This window comes from Lingula anatina, chromosome 1 (genome assembly GCF_051362555.1).
Source record: "Lingula anatina isolate TDL-2025a chromosome 1, LinAna3.0, whole genome shotgun sequence".
Lineage (NCBI taxonomy): Eukaryota > Metazoa > Brachiopoda > Lingulata > Lingulida > Lingulidae > Lingula > Lingula anatina.
The window spans coordinates 71,217,290-71,236,103 of record NC_141767.1 but is presented as its reverse complement, the minus strand read 5'-3'; the positions used below and the strand labels follow the sequence as shown (position 1 = coordinate 71,236,103).

General features: G+C 35.8%; 1 protein-coding gene across 10 annotated transcripts in view; it reads left to right on the top strand.

The window, feature by feature from the left end:
- LOC106168698 (uncharacterized) overlaps nt 1-18,265 on the top strand; it is a 29,687-nt gene extending 11,422 nt beyond the window's left edge. For 6 of the 10 annotated variants that reach the window (XM_087008269.1, XM_024075774.2, XM_087008264.1 and 3 more), the window contains 28 exons: nt 207-579; nt 751-834; nt 1,072-1,169; nt 1,519-1,663; nt 2,078-2,203; nt 2,797-2,922; nt 3,178-3,345; nt 3,637-3,762; nt 3,925-4,092; nt 4,303-4,374; nt 4,586-4,651; nt 4,906-5,067; nt 5,513-5,592; nt 5,944-6,040; nt 6,784-6,869; nt 7,138-7,201; nt 7,569-7,738; nt 8,063-8,187; nt 8,703-8,868; nt 9,286-9,412; nt 10,067-10,117; nt 11,650-11,795; nt 12,033-12,131; nt 12,323-12,421; nt 14,069-14,130; nt 14,405-14,734; nt 14,902-15,742; nt 16,569-18,265. In XM_087008269.1, coding sequence (XP_086864395.1) covers nt 207-579; nt 751-834; nt 1,072-1,169; nt 1,519-1,663; nt 2,078-2,203; nt 2,797-2,922; nt 3,178-3,345; nt 3,637-3,762; nt 3,925-4,092; nt 4,303-4,374; nt 4,586-4,651; nt 4,906-5,067; nt 5,513-5,592; nt 5,944-6,040; nt 6,784-6,869; nt 7,138-7,201; nt 7,569-7,738; nt 8,063-8,187; nt 8,703-8,868; nt 9,286-9,412; nt 10,067-10,117; nt 11,650-11,795; nt 12,033-12,131; nt 12,323-12,421; nt 14,069-14,130; nt 14,405-14,734; nt 14,902-15,742; nt 16,569-16,716 — 4,405 coding nt within the window. In that variant the 3' untranslated portion in view covers nt 16,717-18,265. Of the gene's footprint in view, nt 1-206; nt 580-750; nt 835-1,071; nt 1,170-1,518; nt 1,664-2,077; nt 2,204-2,796; nt 2,923-3,177; nt 3,346-3,636; nt 3,763-3,924; nt 4,093-4,302; nt 4,375-4,585; nt 4,652-4,905; nt 5,068-5,512; nt 5,593-5,943; nt 6,041-6,783; nt 6,870-7,137; nt 7,202-7,568; nt 7,739-8,062; nt 8,188-8,702; nt 8,869-9,285; nt 9,413-10,066; nt 10,118-10,460; nt 10,503-11,649; nt 11,796-12,032; nt 12,132-12,322; nt 12,422-12,877; nt 12,917-14,068; nt 14,131-14,404; nt 14,735-14,901; nt 15,743-16,568 lie in introns of those variants that run through there. The other 4 variants (XM_087008282.1, XM_087008278.1, XR_015333415.1 and 1 more) reach the window with 4 other exon arrangements.
- The last annotated feature ends 549 nt before the right edge of the window (nt 18,266-18,814 follow it).

Here is an 18,814-nt window from a genome sequence, read left to right as displayed (position 1 = left end):
AAGAACATTTCTTCATCCACAAATACCTTACCGGTAATTACCGCAGTGGAACTCATGTGGTTCATGATATAAAATATGGGAGGCCCACTAACAATGACTGTTAGCTGATAGTTCAATTGCCACCTACAGGTATACTTAGATACAAATAGGAACCACTCTAGAATTGTGATTGCCCTTATATTCATAACTCCTTTGTATATTTTCAGCAATGGATTTAAACATAGATCTTCAGTATTAACCAGCTCCATGCTAAATGAGGACACAGGGTCAAGGTCATATACCAACTCAAGGTCACTGCCAAGGTCATCTGCCCCAAGGTCATCTTCAGGTCGTCACACTTCCTTCCATGATGCTCCCTTCTCCTCCACTCCACATCAACGCCCCCACACCTCCTCCTCGGCCCACGAAATCTACTCCCCACTGCCGCTGCATAGGGCTGAGCTGAGGTCACCATGGCGAGGGGTGCCGCGGCCCACGGCAGATAAATCAGTGCAGGAACTGAGGGAGGCGCTCCAGGACAGTGAACACAGGAGATCAGTTCTCATGGAGAAACTGAAGGAAGCACAGGAGACACTGAGGGTAACTAGTCCAGATTAAATTAATTTAAAAAACTTAGCAGTCTCCAAGAACTTTTGACTTTTCATTTGCAATTTAAAATATATTAAAAGGAGAACTTATGATTGGAGACACAAAACCAGTCGACCATGTACTGAATTTTTTTTCTTTTATTCTTTTATTGTTGTTTTTCAGATTCAGACTGAAAGGTTGTCTAAAGCTGAGAGTGTCATGAAAGAAAACAGTTTTGAAGTTGATGATCTGAAATATAAAGAGAAAGTAAGTATAATTAATAATAGGTGCACTTCCCCTGTATATTTCTAGATAATTGATCATGCTTAATATGTTTATGTAGTTGATGTGGCAGGGCAAAACAATTCAACATAAACACAGTACTAGTATCTGCAAGGGCAACTATTTTATTCTTCTTTTCAAAGAAAAATAATACCATACACAGTTATATATATTTGTTCTTGAATGAATGTTAAATCATTTTTTCTTTACACTTATATGTAGGATTACAAGTATAAAATTGGTGAACTAGAAAAAGAAAAAGAAAAGCACAAGCACTTGAGAATGGAAACCTTCCAGCAGAGAGAGCAGATGAAAGAGAGGTGAGAGTTAGTGTGTCAGATATGTCTGTTTATATAGATCTCAGTCTTCTACATATATTTATATGTAACTTTAAAGCTTATACACCTGAGAATGGAAACCTTCCAACAGAGAGAGCAGATGAAGAAGAGGTGAGTGTCAGATATGTCTGGTTATATCTCAGTCTTCTACATGTATTCATTTGTAACTTTAAAACTTAGGCAGATGCAATAATTGTTACATTAAGTGGCAAAATTAACTGTTTGGCAAATATAAAACAAATTAATTTTTGACAAGGAACTTGTATTGCCTTACTAAGATATTTGTCTCACTAAGATAATATTAAAGAAAATAATGTGATTTGTCTTGCAGACTTGAGTCATTGGAAGTGGAACTGCAGTCTGTGAAAACGGAACACCAGTTGCTGCTGTCAGACCACCATCAGAGGAAGGAGGTGCTGGATAAAACTTCAGGTGCTCTGGTCATGTTGGAGGAGGAGAACTCACAACTGGCTAAGGTATGGAGCTTTTTTAGCATATCAGATTTTTATTTATTTATTTTTTTTTTTTTTGAAATCTTCATTTTTTTCATTGGCTAGCATCTTTATTTTCTGATTTATGTCTGTACATTTGACAGCTTTGCTGCCTTGTTAAAGCTTTCTTTGAATATTTTCTTTTGACTTAATTATTGTGTTAAATTTATTGGCAAGTTTGTCTTTGAATGTCCCATATTCCTGTTTAGGAAAATCTTTTTTCATTGTTTACCAAATTGATTGCAAGTTGTTGCTCTGCATATTGATTTAAGAAGGGTATAGCATAACAATACAACATTAGTGAACATATGTTTTAGTATATACAAATTTAGTCAGTTGGCAGATAGAAAAGCTGCTTTTGTTAAACATGTTAGAATAAAACAAATAATTGTGCTTAAGGCCAAGGATACGATGATAAAAGAGATGTCTGCTCTGAAGGAATCTGCTGATATTGCAAGGAGCAGAAATGAAACATTGGAAAATGAAGTCCAGGACCAGCGACAGGAATTAGGGGCTTTGAAGGAGGTGAGATAGTGGCACCATCTATCTTTTAGTTATTTATTATGTCTCTGTGTAAAAGAGCAGTTATGAGTGCTTGCGTATATGGATATACTTCAAATGTGGTGGATGACCGCAGATGGTCTGGGAAACAAGTTGGTTAATTATTATGATGGTGGTGTTATCTATAGAAGGTATTTGTGAAGTTAAAGGGATAATAACTCTTCGTATGAGATCTATATTTCACAATAAAAACATTGTGAACAACTCATAGAAATATAATATATTCTGTAGTACCACAAAAACGGCAGTTATAGCTATTATTCTGATATCTGAGCTTGTCTTTAGACCACGTGTCCTCCATTGATGGCTATACTCTGTTATAATCTCTTAAGAGATTATAACAAGAAATCAAACTTTTTAGAAAAAAAACAGGGACTAACTTTGAATGTAAAATTGGATTCATTAGCCATTGGTAAGTATGGGAAAATTGTTGTTTACTCCAGGAAAATTCATTTTTTGGCCAAAATGAAGAGTTATTATCCCTTTAGGTGAGTAATGTAAATAGTTTCCAATATTTCTATGAATTAGATTGACTAATTTTTTATCTTGTCATTCAGGAAAATTACACCCTGAGAGCACAAGTGAAGAGTGTCTCTGAGCAGATCTCAGACGTGAAGATGTCTAATGAGCAGCTGAAGGAAGAGAACAGCAAGCTGGTGGAGAGTTTACAGAGTTTAAGTGAGGTGAGACCTGGAAACATTTCAGACCAATTACCTGTCTACATTACTAGTACATCTTGACTGAATACACTGCATACCTGTTACATCTGTACTAGAGAAAGATTAAAGAGTTTCTCTGATTACACTTCCAGACATGACTTTAAAAAGAAAAAATCATAAACTGCTTTCAACACTTAGCTTCTTTGAAAGTCTCTTCAATAAACTAAAGTTATTATTCTCCACCATTTCCCTGTCTGTCATTATGTGTGTATGTTGTAGGAGAACCAGGGTCTTGTCCACCAACTGGACACCACTCAGGACATGCTAGCTGACCTCAAGTCCAAGCTGGCCAGCACTGCAGTAGACAAGGAGAGGTATTTCCAGGAGAAACTGGACCTTCACCAGAAACTACAGCAACTGGCACATGACAAGGAGCACCTGTTCAAGGTCAGGAGTACACTCAGCACAACTCTCTCAGATTAAATATAGAGTTTGTAAATTGTAGCAAAACAGGAATTTTTAGATAGTATGCTGGAAGTGTTTGATACTTTTTGTTGGTGGGTGGGTGGGGGGTGGGAAACTTTCATAGAACCAACCCTCAATTTGTTTAACTTTGATTTTAAGTGGAATGCCTTGCTAATTATTTCCTGCTTTGAATTTCCTTAAAGACTTACAGTTAGACAGTGATAGCAATTGTCATTTATCTTTTGATGGCAGTGTCTGTACCTGTTGTTTCAGACCAAACTTGCAGCAGAAGAGCAGTTGAATGAGCTTCATGCAGAGATTGCCCAGGTGAAACTACAGGTGGACAGAAAGATGGAGGACAACAGAAGGCTAGAGGAGGAAATGGAGGCAGTAAGAAAGGTAAAGTGCTGGAAGAACAAGGATTAAGGATTGTTATGTGTTTTGATTAAATATTGAGTATAACAGCACTGGGCTGACATGTTTGCAGTGTTATGAAAAAATAATTGAAAATGTGTTATTCTTGACTGGATTGCTTGTATTGCTATTAATCCAATTGTTCAGGTGAGTAAGGATCTCTCCAGCCAGCTGTCTGCAACCAAAGCTGCATCAGAACAGGCTCAAGAACAAGTGGTTGCTATGGAAACAGCCAAGCAGTATGCTGTACAACAGCAGCAGCTCCTACAGCATGAAAACACGGCACTGGAGAAGGAGGTGGAGGCTCACAGACAGGTACAGTGTGGTTGTTTGTTCTTTTACATGAACTGGTAGTGAAGATAAATAAAATAATACAAAAACCAGTGCTAAAAGAAAGAAAAAGAAAAAGGTTGATTGCATTAATACCACTCTGTGACAAGAAATTAATATTTGTGATTATTACTATCTACTATCCCACATGTGAATGGTTAAAGATATAATCCTGTTTACCATATTTACTGACAGCAAATAGAAGATATGAAGAAGGAAACACTGAAGGATAAAGAAGAGGTGGACAAATTTAACCAGAAATTGAGGGTAATTGGGTTGAAATTGTCTTTGGTTTGGTGTAAAAAATGTGTTAAAAGCCAGAGTGCCATATCATGTCCTTGCCTTGGGATTATTGGTAAATTGACCCTTGACCAAAAGATAAGAAATAAGTTTTAATTTAAATTATAATAATTTCATGTCTACAAATTATAAAGGTTTTTATTTTTACTTATGTCATCATGTCCGACTCCATTTGCAGGATGATCTAAGAAAGGCCAAGTCTGAAAAAAATCAGATTGAAATTAAATGCAGCGAACTTGAAGCTGTAAGTATTTTACTTTCAAATAGAAAAAATTGATAATCTAAAAACAATTCACTGTTTAAACAGGGGGGTCTCAGTGGGGATGAAAGACCACCCTTTTCTCCAGAAAAGGTCAGCTATAGTTCAAAATTTGATTCAAGTTCTATGCTTTTACTCAACCTGTCTCAATTAGGGATTTTTTTAAAATGTCCACATTTTAAGGGAAAAACCATTCTTTGATTTTTATGGCTACATATCTGAATGGCGTATGATTTCAGAAACTTCAAAGGTTGAACTCTGAGTTGAAGGAGAGTTTGACATCCCAGCAGCAGGAGTTAGAGTCCTGGAGGACGACCTGTGAGAGACTGACAGCTTCCACCAGCAGGAAGGACGCAGAGCTCCAGATGTATGTGGATAAATTGCAGGCCATGGAGGAACAGGTAACATGGGTGATGACAATAAGGTCTGGTTAAAACTTAGGTAGGAGACGAATATGGGAGGTTTAAATGAAATTTGGTTTTCTGGAATTTAATTTCTAGTAGTGGTAGTAGTAGAAGTATATTTCCGTGAATGTGTGGCAACATAAACAAATTAAAGTAATTCACAATCTAAAAGCACAAAAATACACAGAGCTTATAACCCAGGTGCAGCTTGTAAATAACCTATACATTTAGGTACTGGGAATATGCTTTGTACATAAAGTCTACAACAAGCTCTAAAAAAGTCAGTCTTCAAAATTGTGACATTGCATCAGAGCATTGTTATGGTTTTGATAGCAAAACTTGCTGGTCATGTTAACGATACACATGGTTAAGTTGATAATAGTAAAGCATTCTGACAATTTTATTAAATCTAAATGTTTTACTAACACCGCCCATCTTTCAGAGTTCCATGTTGAAAGTAGACCAGCACCAGCGTCACGCTCAGTATCAGGATCTGGTGGAAGCCAGGGAGGAGATACAGAGGTCAGTAACTGGTGGGGGTGGGGGTGGGGGAGATACAGAGGTCAGTAACTGGTGGGGGTGGGGGTGGGAGAGATACAGAGGTCAGTAACTGGTGGGGGTGGGGGAGATACAGAGGTCAGTAACTGGTGGGGGTGGGGGAGATACAGAGGTCAGTAACTGGTGGGGGTGGGGGAGATACAGAGGTCAGTAACTGGTGGGGTGTGTGGGGGGGAGATACAGAGGTCAGTAGCCAGATTAGAGTTCAGTAGGGGGTTGGAGATACAGAGGTCAGTTCACAGTCAGATAAAACAAGAATAGTTTGTCCTGTATAGTAATTTTTTCTTGTGTAACATTTTGCCTTATTTGTTTTAGACTCCAAGAAGAAAACAGAAGACTTCTTCAGGAGAGAGCTGAAAACCAGCAAGTTATCCAACTCTTGGAGATGCAGAAAAATATTCTATCTAAAACAGTAAGTTATTTACCATGAATATTTAGCTTGTGAAATAACCATTTTATATAAAGAGAGACAGACAGAGTTTTCTGTTTCCAATAATATAATGCATGTGCTTTCCTCATAGTGCATAACATAGAAATATAGATATTTCTGGATATACATGTATACAGCAACAGCAATAAACAAACATTCTTTTTTTAGTGAACCATGATTTTCATTTAATTTCCAAATTCTTATACAAAGTATTTGATGATTATCACAGGGAGATTTGTTAATTTTCCTTTTCAGATTCACACTTATTAGTTTCTTTTCTGCTTTCTTTTTAATTAAAATCTACTTTTTGTTTATAGCTCACCTAGCCTCACTTTTGTCTTTTATAATTTTGTGCTTATTTTTTCATTTACTTATGTTTAAAGAGTATGACAAAAATGCTAGAATTACACCCTCTGTCATAGAACTTTCCAATCTTGAACTCTGACCCCTGAACTTTTGACCTTCTATCTCTGTCATGCTTCTCTCTGTGGAGAACATGTAATTTGGCTGTAGACCCCCCAGTTATAGGTAGGTACTTGAGGTTGAACCGAACTTTTTTTTTCAAAATACCTTCATGAAGAATAAGTTTTGTAGTTTGTTGGTTTTTTTTCAGAAAATTTAGAAATCCATACTAGAATGATTAAAAGAAAATAACACATTTGAAAGAACATATTTTTTTGTTGATATTAGTCATTGACATGTTCACAATGTGGTTGGTGTTGCAGAGTGAGCCGTCCCTGTCTAAGGTGTATGATGGAGAACAACTGAAGACTAAAATTGATCATCTGGAGGCAGAAAACAAAACCATGAGGTAAGAGGCATATACAGTGTTAAATAGATATGATTATTCATAGAAGGTTGGATTTATTACACTGCATGATAATTCTGAAAGTTAAACTTTTGCTGGAGATGTGTATTCAGTAAAGGTGGGTTTGGATAATGCTAACAAGTATGTTTAATCATTTGACTTCTTGTAATTTTTGAGATTATCATATCATATAAAAAGGTGTCACTGCAATTCAAATTATAAACAAATTGTAGATGAATACTCGATGTATTCCTTTATTGTTTCTCTTCAGAAATAAAGTTCAAGATTTAGAAAAAGTTAGAGATGAGTTGATGGAGCAGATAAAAGATAATACAGTGAGTATTTCACAGTAGATCACTGGCACCAAACTTGGAAATGTTACCTGTAGACTGCTTACAGACAAATGATTATAGAGCTGAAAGACATTTGGATATATCTGCAAATCCAGAAATTTGAGTGTTGTATTTATGCTTTTGGAACATCTTTATAGAGTTGCATGACCTTGATACTTGCATTTTTCAGAAATAGTAAGTCCTTGTATTTATAGGCATGTGCATGCATGAACATGTGTGTGTGTGTGTGTGTGTGTGTGTGTGTGTGTGTGTGTGTGTGTGTGAGGTTATTTATACACCTACAAAATATCTGAGTGTCTATGAACCACAGCAGACAAACTCAGTCATGAGGCTAGTTATTGTATTTCAGGAGCAGTCTCAGTTAAGAAACAGGAAAGATGAACTGGAGAAACAGAACCAGCAGCTCAGAGATGTCAACAATCTGGTGACAGAGCAGCTTACTAAACTGGAGAAAGAAAATACCTCCTTGAAGAAAATGATGGCAGAGAAAGAAAACATGATCCAGTTGGAGAAAGAAAGGTTAACACACACACATACACACACACACACACACATCACATTATTTATGTTTTCTATGTGTTTATTGATTCACATCAAGAGCTCCTCTTTTATGCTATGCTTCTGTCTCTCTTTCAGACTTTCAACTATAACTTTTAACATGTACTAGTATGTACATACTTTTATATTACAGATGAACATAATGAATTTGTATTGGACCTGAAAATAGTCTCTTTTCACTCAATTTAAAACAAATCTTCACGTATTATTATCTCTTTTGTCTTTTGTATGTACAGTTCATGGTTTATGTAGAGATAAAGCAGCCAGTAATTCATGTAATTGCAGACTTCAGAGAGAAACTAGAACCTTGACCTCTGACCTCAGTCGTCTTCAGCAGCAATATGAGGAGTTAGAGAGCCGCCATCATCAGGTGCTATCCAGGTCTGGAACACCCTCCTCACCTAGGAAAGGTAAACAATCCTTCACATTAACCCTGGTTATATACTGTCTACAGTAGGCAAACTATAAGTATATATTACTATATATATTTTTGCTGTGGCTATCATGTTTTAAAATGTGTCAAATGAGAGAGGTGTGTCCGCACTTGTAAAGTTTATAAACAGTGCTATAAGAAAACGGAAGCTATCCAAATTGAGATAGATAACACCTGGTATTATACTTTAACTTTATTATTACTATGTACATGTATTTAAACTTACGTATATTATAATTAGTAGTGTAGAGAGCCTATAAATGTACACTCATTTCATGTGCTCAATAAATTATTATTATTATTATTAAAAGTAATTATTTCTATATATTATTTAGGTGACCTTGTATAGACTTGATTAACAGAAACTACTTTTGTCTATAAATCCAATTTTAGCAATTTTTATCAAAGATTCAAGAGAAAATAAATTGTATCATCTATGGTATGCCCACTGGCAGGCATTAGTTCATCCAACAACTTGACCATGTATTTCAGAGACTCCTGCAGAGCTGTCAGTATGGCAGGAAGAGAAGAGTGTCCTGGAGGGTCAGGTGGCCATGTTACAGAGTCAGCTGATACTGCTGGAGAACTGTAAACAGAGAGCAGAGGACCAGGCTGCCAGACTGGAGAAACAGGCAGAGGAGGCCAGGCTGTCTCAGGAGTAAGGCAACTAGGGTTAGGGTATGGGTTAGGGTGAGGGTTAAGGCAGCTAGACTGGAGAAACAGGCAGAGGAAGGCAGGCTGTCTCAGGAGTAAGACTACTAGGGTTAGGGTGTGGGTTAGGGTTAGGGTTAAGGCAGCTAGACTGGAGAAACAGGCAGAGAAGGTCAGGGTGTTTCTGGTGTAAGACTGTCAGATAGGGGAGATACTATATGTGTTATTGAAGAAAAGTAATTACAGTTTTTGTAAACAAATCAAGTAAAAAGGGAAAATGTAAGTCTGATCTGTAGTGCACTAGGATGAGGGGGGTCAGTTCACCGCCTTAGTATAAGAATAACAAAAAAGTTCAGATGTCCAGCTTCATATATGAAAATAGCATTGAGAAACTGTCTGTGTCATGCCAGTATATATGTTGCAGTGAGGCGGCAGATGCCCAGACAAGACTGGAGGTGGTGAAGCAGCAGTTGGAGAAACTCAGAACTGAGCTCCAACAATCAAAGAATGTGCAGACCAAACAAGAGGCTCTCATCAAGTCACTGAAAGAGGTACACATCTTGTACTAGAATGTTTAATTTTTAAAGCCTGGTTAGATTAATTTCATTAATTGATAATGTACATGTACACTATGTTAAGATTTTGCCAATTATTTCATTCTCTAAGATGTGGGTATGAAATGGAGAATCCATAGAACAGAGCCATAGACGTGATGCTGGCCATAATTTTGAACATATTATGACATGCATTTTAAGGCCATGATTGAGTTATTTTGTATCAAGAATATTTTGCTTTGTGGAAGTAGAAATAAAATCGCACAGGTGTGTAGTACGTAGTTGACTGGTCAAATTAGGAAATATTTTTCACCCATTTGTATTTTGTCAATTTGTATGTGTGAAAAGGTTAAAAAGAAAAGAAAACTTGTGCCCTTTGTGGTTGTGTTGTGAAAAACTATAACACTTGTAATATTGTAGAATTCATGTAGTGGGTGTTGCTTGTCCTGCCCTAACACAAAGCCTGGTTTGTCTTATAATCACCCAAACTTGACACAAAAATATATCATTTACCATCCTTCATTTTTCACTCAGTGGTTTTCAGGGTACATGAAAACCATAAGAGAAAGCTGATCAACCTCACCAATATTAAAAACAAGTTTTGGATGTGTACTAACTTAATGCTTTTGTTAACTTAACCCTTCATCTTAGGAACTGGAAGATGAAAGGCACAAGGCATCTGTCCCATCACGTAAACTTCATGTAGGTTTTTGATGTAGATTGCAGCACCGGTTGTGTAGTAGCTTCTCACCTAACACACTCAGTTTGATTGCGTGCATCTCACCTAACACACTCAGTTTGATAGTCTGTGTGCGTCTCATCTTTGTTGATTGTGTGTGTCTCACCTAACACAATAAGCCTGTATTTCACTGCTTTCACTGCCTGTGTGTCTCTCCTAATACACTGAGGATAGCATCTTGCACATTGTTAGAAGTGTGCAACATTAATTTTCTATTTCATTTATGTTTTTTCTTTGAATTAAATGATTTTTATTACAAACTTTTCTTTGCTTGATGTTCTACTGAGGCTGTAATTTTCTTATCAGGATTTAAAACAAGAAAAGTTGAAGAAGTCTTCAAACTTGAGAGTAAGCTCAGTGTTGTGGTTTTAGTGCCATGTTGCATAAAAATTGTATGGCTAATGCTTTTGGTGTTCTCAAGTTAACAGTGTTTCTGTGTAATTTTATTGATGTTATATATGATATACAATTAACTCTACTAATTATATGTTCTGTCTCCCATCATTTGAGTTTTTATGTGCATACATATATATTTGCGATGTTTGAGACATAATAAATCACAAAATGTTTTATTATTTAAAAAAAAAAAACATGCCTTTAGCAGTATAAAAAATTGTTGTGTGGTTACGTAAGTGAAATATTTATAATTCTTGGCTGCTTTTTTCGTGTCTTAAATTGTGGTGTAATTGTGTTCCTCTCAGCCATGTTGAGAAAATTGTATTTAGTTTAAGTTCAAAGACTGTGACTTCATTAAAATGATGGGAATCAGTAACATAATATTTGTTTTCAGCTTAAATTGCTTTTAAAAAAAAGAAAACTTGAACCATAGATATATATCAATCATTACGCATTTTTTTCAGTGATTTACTGTATAAACATGTTAGTCTTTTAAAAAGATAAGGTATCAGGACAATTTTCCCCGGACAGTCCCCCCCCCCCCCCCCCCCCCCCCCCCCCCCACCTACCTGAAGAATATATAATATATTTATATACAAATATAAAGTAAAGAATATCAAGTTCAAATCCTGTCATCCGTTATTTGAATATTTCTCACTGTGATGATGTAACTCGAGGATAGAGAATATTAAATGTCCTAGAATCAAAGATAATGACCTGATTTTATTGACATTGCTAACTTGCTGTTTCTCCTCACTGGAATTTTGATAGTATTTTTGTCCACCTTTTATTGAGAACACAAGGCACCAAAATAGTTGATGTGTGTGAAGTGTGGGCACTAAAGGAGTTATTTTTGTTAGCTTTTGTTCACTTTCACTTTCACTTTTCACTTTCCATCTCACTTTGGGTATGATTTGTTTTCTCATTGTATGATCTCTCTATATTCAGTTTACCTATCTTTACTAAACAACAGGGAATGCAATAATGTATGATACAGTTGTTAATGATGCTATTTTTGTAGTTATTCTAAGTCCAGATTCCTAAAAGTTGGTTACTAATATGTGCTGTACTCAGTGTTATTGTGGTTATAAAACTTCAGCGTTCACTAGACGATGTTGGTGCCGAGTTGATCCACATGAGATCAGAGCTACAGAAACTATTAGAGGTGATTCAGATGAAGGACCAGGAGATAGAACATCTGGAGAAACAGCTGAAGACAGCCAGGAACCAGAATGCAGCTCTCAGGTTAGACAGATATGGAAAGATAATTCAGTGTTGTATAGTGTAATGAAAATAATCTGCAAGTGGACTTTAAATGCTCTTAAACAGAAAAAGAAAAATGTTTACAGATGAAACAGCAGTGAAGATGGGTATTTTAAAATTTCCCACAATTGAAAAACATATTAACAAATATCTAACAAACTATTTAACAACAAGATAAGAACTAAGCAAGTTAATCTGAGGCAATCCCTGTGTTGTCAGGAAAGAGAAGTCTCTGTCAGGAGAGAGTGATGCCAGCCCTGCTAAGATAGAAGATATTGGTAAACAACTGAAGGACGCTAAACAGAACACTGCTAACAGGTCAGTATCCAGATCTGGGGGATACAGCTGGTTGCCATGGCAGCAGTTAAGATAATTGCGTAGATCTGCTTGTATAATATAAGAAAATTAATAAGTAAAAATTGAAAATGTGCTGCCTTTGAGATATAGCTGCCTACAGGGTAGAATTGTATCTCTTTAGAATAAATTAAGTATTAATTTTACCTATTTAGAGAGAAGATAATTGAAGGACTAAAGAAAGAGATTGCCTCTATGAAGACTGTTTCTCCCACTGGGGCCTCCGCCAAAGCCATGGAGGATAAAGTTTTATGGTAAATATCATTCTTTGTATGTTTTCATTAGTTTGTTTTAGAAAAAATGTGTTTTAGAACCTAGATTATCTTTATTTTCATCACCTTTTTCCTTTATTTAAACTGTTGTCCTTTTTCAACTTGTTCTGGTTCCTGTAAATACTTATCTTAAATTGTGTGATTTGTTTAGATTTTTTATATTTCATTTAGAATTATATAAAATACTTTCATTACTTTATGCTAAATATTATTTATTTACTTTTATTATTATTATTATTAGTATTATTGTTTACAACCAAGAAAATGTTATTTTTGTTCTATTATTTTCCCTCTCTTTCGAAAAAACTACTGAATAAAAGGATATTATATCCTAGTTTATGGAGAGGTTAGTTCAGGTGTGGTAAAACCTGCAGACCTCCCAGGTGAGATATATCTCTCTACACACCTTCCTGTAACTCTGAACTTTCTCAATTCCAGCTAAGTCACATTCCATGTATATTGTTCACTGTTTCATTAGTAAGTCAAAAAGAAAGCTTTTGTTTGTCAGTTGACATAATATAATATAACCTGCACCTCTGTTGACATGCATGATATTGGAATATTGGCAAAGCACCTGTAGCACGCTGTTGTAGCACTAACCTCATCTACTGATCTATACTGGGACATGGTCTGGGCTAGTTTATATTATAATAGCTAGATACTTCAGAAACTGTATGTAATAATGTCTGTTCTGTACCCCACACCTTGCTGTGCATGAAGACTGTCAGCACCCATGTTATCTTTATATTGTGAAGATGGCAAGAGTAAGACCGATATAATCATTACCCTTCTCTGTACAAATAAAGCATGCTCTGAAAAATGATACTCTATTGTAATTTGTTAAGCTATCTTGGTAAATACTCTGTAGGAAATTGGAATCATGTGTTGCAAATTTTATAAAAAATTGAAATCAAGTTGTAAAATTTAGTAAAAAAAAAACATAAACAGGTTGGGACCTACCATGTATTAAGTGAGTGGTACCTAAGCTGCTTTCTGTTATATAAACTGGGCAGTGTACTAGAGTTGGTTGTGTATGGATGTATATGTATAACCACATCATATACTATATATAAAATATGTGAGTGTAAGACTTGGTTGTGTGTGAATGTATAACCACATTATATACTATATATAAAACGTGAGTGTAAGACTTGGTTGTGTGTGTGTGTATAACCACATTATATACTATATGTAAAACATGTTTTCTTGATTATGTATTGTTTGAAATAATATGCGTGCAGTTGTTTTTATAATTCTTGTATATAGTTATGGTTTTCAGCATTATATGGCATGCATAATGTTTCCTTAGAGCAATAAAAGTATCAGAATACCTGTTTAGTCACCAAGACTGCAGTGTATCATCATTATACTGTTTGGTGCCATACACTGCTTGGTTTGAATATATCATTACAATGTACAGTACTAGAATTCATCTCTTTTTGCTTATTATTTTATAACATTGAAATTTGATTTCTATGGCAAAAACGCTCTTTGTAATTGGTTTGTTTTTAAATTATACTATTTTTTAGGATTTGCTAATGGCAAATAAATAATGACAGATAAATAATTCAAAAGTTAAGTTGTAGCCTTTAGCTGCTGTGTTAACATTTTTTTTTATTTCATCCGAAGTTTACAGAAAGAAAAAGGAGACTTGTTACAGCAGCTCACTGATTCCAATTGCAAAGTTCAAGGTAAATAATTCTAACAACCACATAGCAAAATAAATAACTTTGGAAACAGCACAATTCATAAATACATGTACTATTAGTCAAAGTATTAGTATTAATAGAAGTAGTAGTAGCAGTTAAGTTTTTTGGGTATAGTAAATATAAAATTAATCTGCCATCAAAAATAGTTTTCACCCCTCTCTGACTTTAATATTCTCATTCTTAACCCATAGTTGTTAGTATATACCTTTGTTTTATATGTTAAGTGTATGTACATTGTCTTGGAATTGTATTTCAGACTTACATAAACAGCTCTGTGTAGTTAGAGAAGAAAAGAAGTCAGTTTTAGAACAGGCCAACAACTTAGAAACACAGCTTAATAGGATCAAAAAAGAGAAAGACTCAGCCACTGGAGATGTGGCTAAACTCAAAGAACAGCTCAGTGAATTAAGCCATCAAAATAGTGTAGTTTTAGAAGAACAAGTGTCTCAGCTTCGCTCCAGTCTAGATGAAAAGTGTCAGTTGAATGATCTCCAGATAGACCAGATAGAAATATATAAGACAAATATTGAAGATTTGGAATCTGATCTTTATAATGCCAAGATTGAGAATGAAAAATTAATCAGAGGTGAGTGAACCAGTTTGTTTATAATGCAATGAATATTTTCATGAAAACACATGTATATAAACCTCACAGAAAATTGCTGTCGTCTCCTAAATTTTGATAAAAGCTATTATTTTTATGAGAAAACATACAGTGTTATTCTACTGTTGATTTTTTTGATGATGTTTCAGAATTAGAGCAGTATGTGTGCGCAGAAGTGCATGATGGACCCAGAAAGACACATCCTGAATTCTCAGGACCAGGAGAGAGACACCCTGAAAACACAGGGTCAGGAGAGAGACACAATGAAAATACAAGGTCAGGACAGACACATCCTGAAAATACAAGGTTGGGACAGACACACCCTGAAAACACGGGGTATGGACAGACACACCCTGAAAACACAGGGTCAGGACAGACACACCCTGAAAACTCGGGGTCAGTACAGATACACCCTGAAAACACTGGGTCAGTACAGATACACCCTGAAAACACGGGGTCAGGGCAGACACACCCTGAAAACACGGGGTCGGGACAGAAACACCCTGAAAACATGGGGTCAGGACAGACAAGCCCTGAAGACCAAGACACTTTCGAAAACCAAGGTATTGCGTCTTCTTCAAATCTGGAAGCAGTTGATGTCTCCCAGGCAGAAGCACACAGTATCAACCCAGACTCTCTGGGAGACGGAGCTTTACATGAATTGCAAACTGACAGATTGAATGTAACCTCACTACCTTCCACTATGCAAAACTCCACTTCTGAAAACTCATCCAAAGAGGAACCAACCAGTGTCTCTGAAAGTCCGCTTAAGAAGAAAAACCTCCTTACCTCCCTATATGGAGGAAGTCCTGAAACTGTAAACCAGGCAAAAAAGTCGACTCAAGATAGTCAAGAAATCTTGAGGGTTTCAGGAGGGCAGACCTGGTTTGGAAGACCTCTAACACCAGAGGGCAGCAAGATTCCAAAGCCTGTGTCACCAAGAAGAGACCCACTCTCTTCCCACAAAGCTGCAAATGGCAGCTTTCCCAGGTAATATTACTTTCAACCAGGCTATTGATTAAAAAATACTGAAAAAATACTGAAAGGAGTCTAAGAATAAGTCGGTTTCAACTGATGGATATTTCCTTCATTTGGGAGTTACTGAGATGAGTTTGGTAACAAATTCATGTTTGTTTGTCATAAACATTTTTTCATAACAACACAGCCAAGTTGTGATGCTGATGTGACATCTTCTTTAGTTTACACCGACATCACCAGGTGTCACTGATGGTGACCGTCCCTCATCTCACACCTGGGGTTCTGTGAGATCATTATACCAGTTTTAGAGAAAGTATCTTGTCCCTATTTAATGATACAACAACAATGTGAACAACACCTAGTGATAACAGTGCAGACAGTGGAAGATGTAAGACCCCATTCCCACAGATTTTAGATCGATCTATGCCCATAGTTAGTCTCACGAGATTACTGTCAGGTTAACCGGCTTAAATGTCTGTCTCGCCTTCTAAAAGCTGTAAGGGGGTAATTAACTTCCGTGTGCGCTCGGCTAACAGCAATTAAGCGTGAACCCCCAGGGAGTTAGGTCAATCCAGATTGATTGATCTAATTAGTGGGAATGCAGTCTAAGATTGATACATAATCAAATCTCTCAGTACAAAGTGCCAAAAAACATTTGCTTCCAATACCTGTTGAAACTATTTTACATTTGAGACGAATTTTCTTCTGTTTTCACCCCCTCTCTTTTGCTGCCATTTAGGCCATTTTCCAGCACTGCATACAAGAGAGGGTTGCTGATCTGCCAACAGCATGGTTCCCTTCAGGCCTACTAGCTCCATCTGTCTATTTGTATTTTCAGATCTGGTTCTTTGCCAAGCCTTGGTCCCCAGGCCTCATCAAAACTGCCCATCAAGTCCGTGAGTCTCTCAAAAACCAAGAAGAAGAAGGCAGCAACAGCAGCAGGGAAAGGCAGCCCGTCTAGGTCGTCTCCTGCCCCAAAGTCTTAACCCATGGGATATAAAAGAAAAAATTGGCTGAAGCTTCCGGGATAACCTCTGGCCTCTGTTTATAATACATTATTATTACTGCAACATCTGTCATTTTTGCGATTAGAATTCCATTTGGACATTGATATGTACGTTTTGTTGTTCATTGTGCTACAGATAAAATTAAAATTATAAGACATTATCAGCTCATTAGCTGTAGACCAAACCATGTTACTCATAAATAATTCACATGGAGCATTTATATTTTTGCTGAGTGTGAATGCTGTCATTATGCTCCATTATGTTCCAGTCTGTAGCAGGCATCTGATGTGAAAGTGTAGTCACCATGAAGTGTAACTGATGGGTTACATGGACATTTATAGGGTATTCATATTACCAATAGATATTTAATGGTGCCAAATACCATGTTCTTGGTTATGGGACATTACAAAAATTCCTGAAATGTTTTGTGCCTTTGATTGAGTCTTACCAGCTGTAGATTTCTAATTTTGATACCCTGTGTGTGCAAAAATATTGGGTCCCAAATCTTAGGGTTAGTGTTTTAAAACATTTGAGTTTATATTATCACAGCAATATCTTACTTTATATTTTAGTGTTATTTACATGTGTACTTGTTGGTTGTGCAGTATGAGCAAATCTTGCCAACAGTTTGCCTTTATTAGCCCTATATTTAAAATGAAGGCATGGAAAATGTATGGAAAAATGAACAAAATGTACATAACTATTGAGAATTCTGATCTTCCTCTTTCGTCAAATGTCACATTTCTACTTAAAGGAGGCAATGTGTATATTATCATGTAAAAGAAGCCGACATCCATCCACTTTTCACATAATCAAAATAAAATACATGTTCCAGCAATAAGTGGTGCTCTACCCTATGACTTCTGGGTCAACAGTAGATCAAGTTGTTGTGTCATGTGTGCACATTAAGCATGTCTTACTCATGCCCATCTATGTAATTATATTTGTATCCTCATAAAGACTGTTTTATAGTTTTTGTAAAAAGCATATTAGATAATATAAAGCTGTGCCACTTCATTGGAGATAATAATAATAAACTGCTGATGTAAAATGGCACTGTTCATATGTAATTGTGAAGTATATCTGATGTAAACTTAAGACACACTGCTCACACATGGTATTATGTGTATATTTATTATTTAATACAGGGTTGTTTTCTCATGGAACCCAAAGATATTTTATCTGTAATGCAAGTTGTTGCTCTTGTACACTGGTATATGGTGTTGTTATTTGAGCATTTTATTATACATTATGCAAAATTACTAAAACTAGCTAGAGAGGATTGTGTTTTCTTGTAACTTGTTTATATTATTTTTTCATAACACATATATTTGTTTTTTATATATACACTTTAATGTAAGCCAAAGTTTCCGTCCAAAATTACAGTGATACAGAATTACACATTAGAAATTCTTTTTAGACATATAGCTCTAAGAAAAAACATTGTATTGTTGCCTTTATTGCAAAACTATGTAATAAACTTGAGTTATCAGGCAATTATATTTAATAAAATTATTGTTTTGTTTCATTCTTTTTATATACAGACCCTGTAAATGGTTGTATATATTCTGATTGGTCTGACTGTCTGAGTTGCGTTGTCAGTATTTTTGTTTTACTTTAAATTTACTGAGTGGCTTTGTTTGGTAAAGAGGCAGGTTGCTTACGAAAATCAGCATGATCAATTTAAATGTACGGTAATTATTATTTTAAAGCATTGTGTAACAGTGCATCAAAACTGACCAAAGATTTTAGTACACTTTTTGCTGTGTAATGTCTGAACATTGGACAGCTTTGCTGCCTTGTTTCCAATATGGTGTCTGTATAATTGTAAGCTTTGCTGTCTAGTTTTTTTTTTTTTTTTAATTTGGAGATCTTATGTAGATATACTAGATCTTAAGTTATTGTTTGAATTAGATTGTACCCATCATTTTTGATGGAAAAAAATTCATTAGAGTTATGCAGTTATTCATTAGAGTTATGCAGTTATCCTGACCCTCCTCTTCAATTTTCCGAAAAATCACACCAATAGTACCTTCTCGAAATTAGAATTTAGCTGAATCGTAGTTCTAAACCGTAC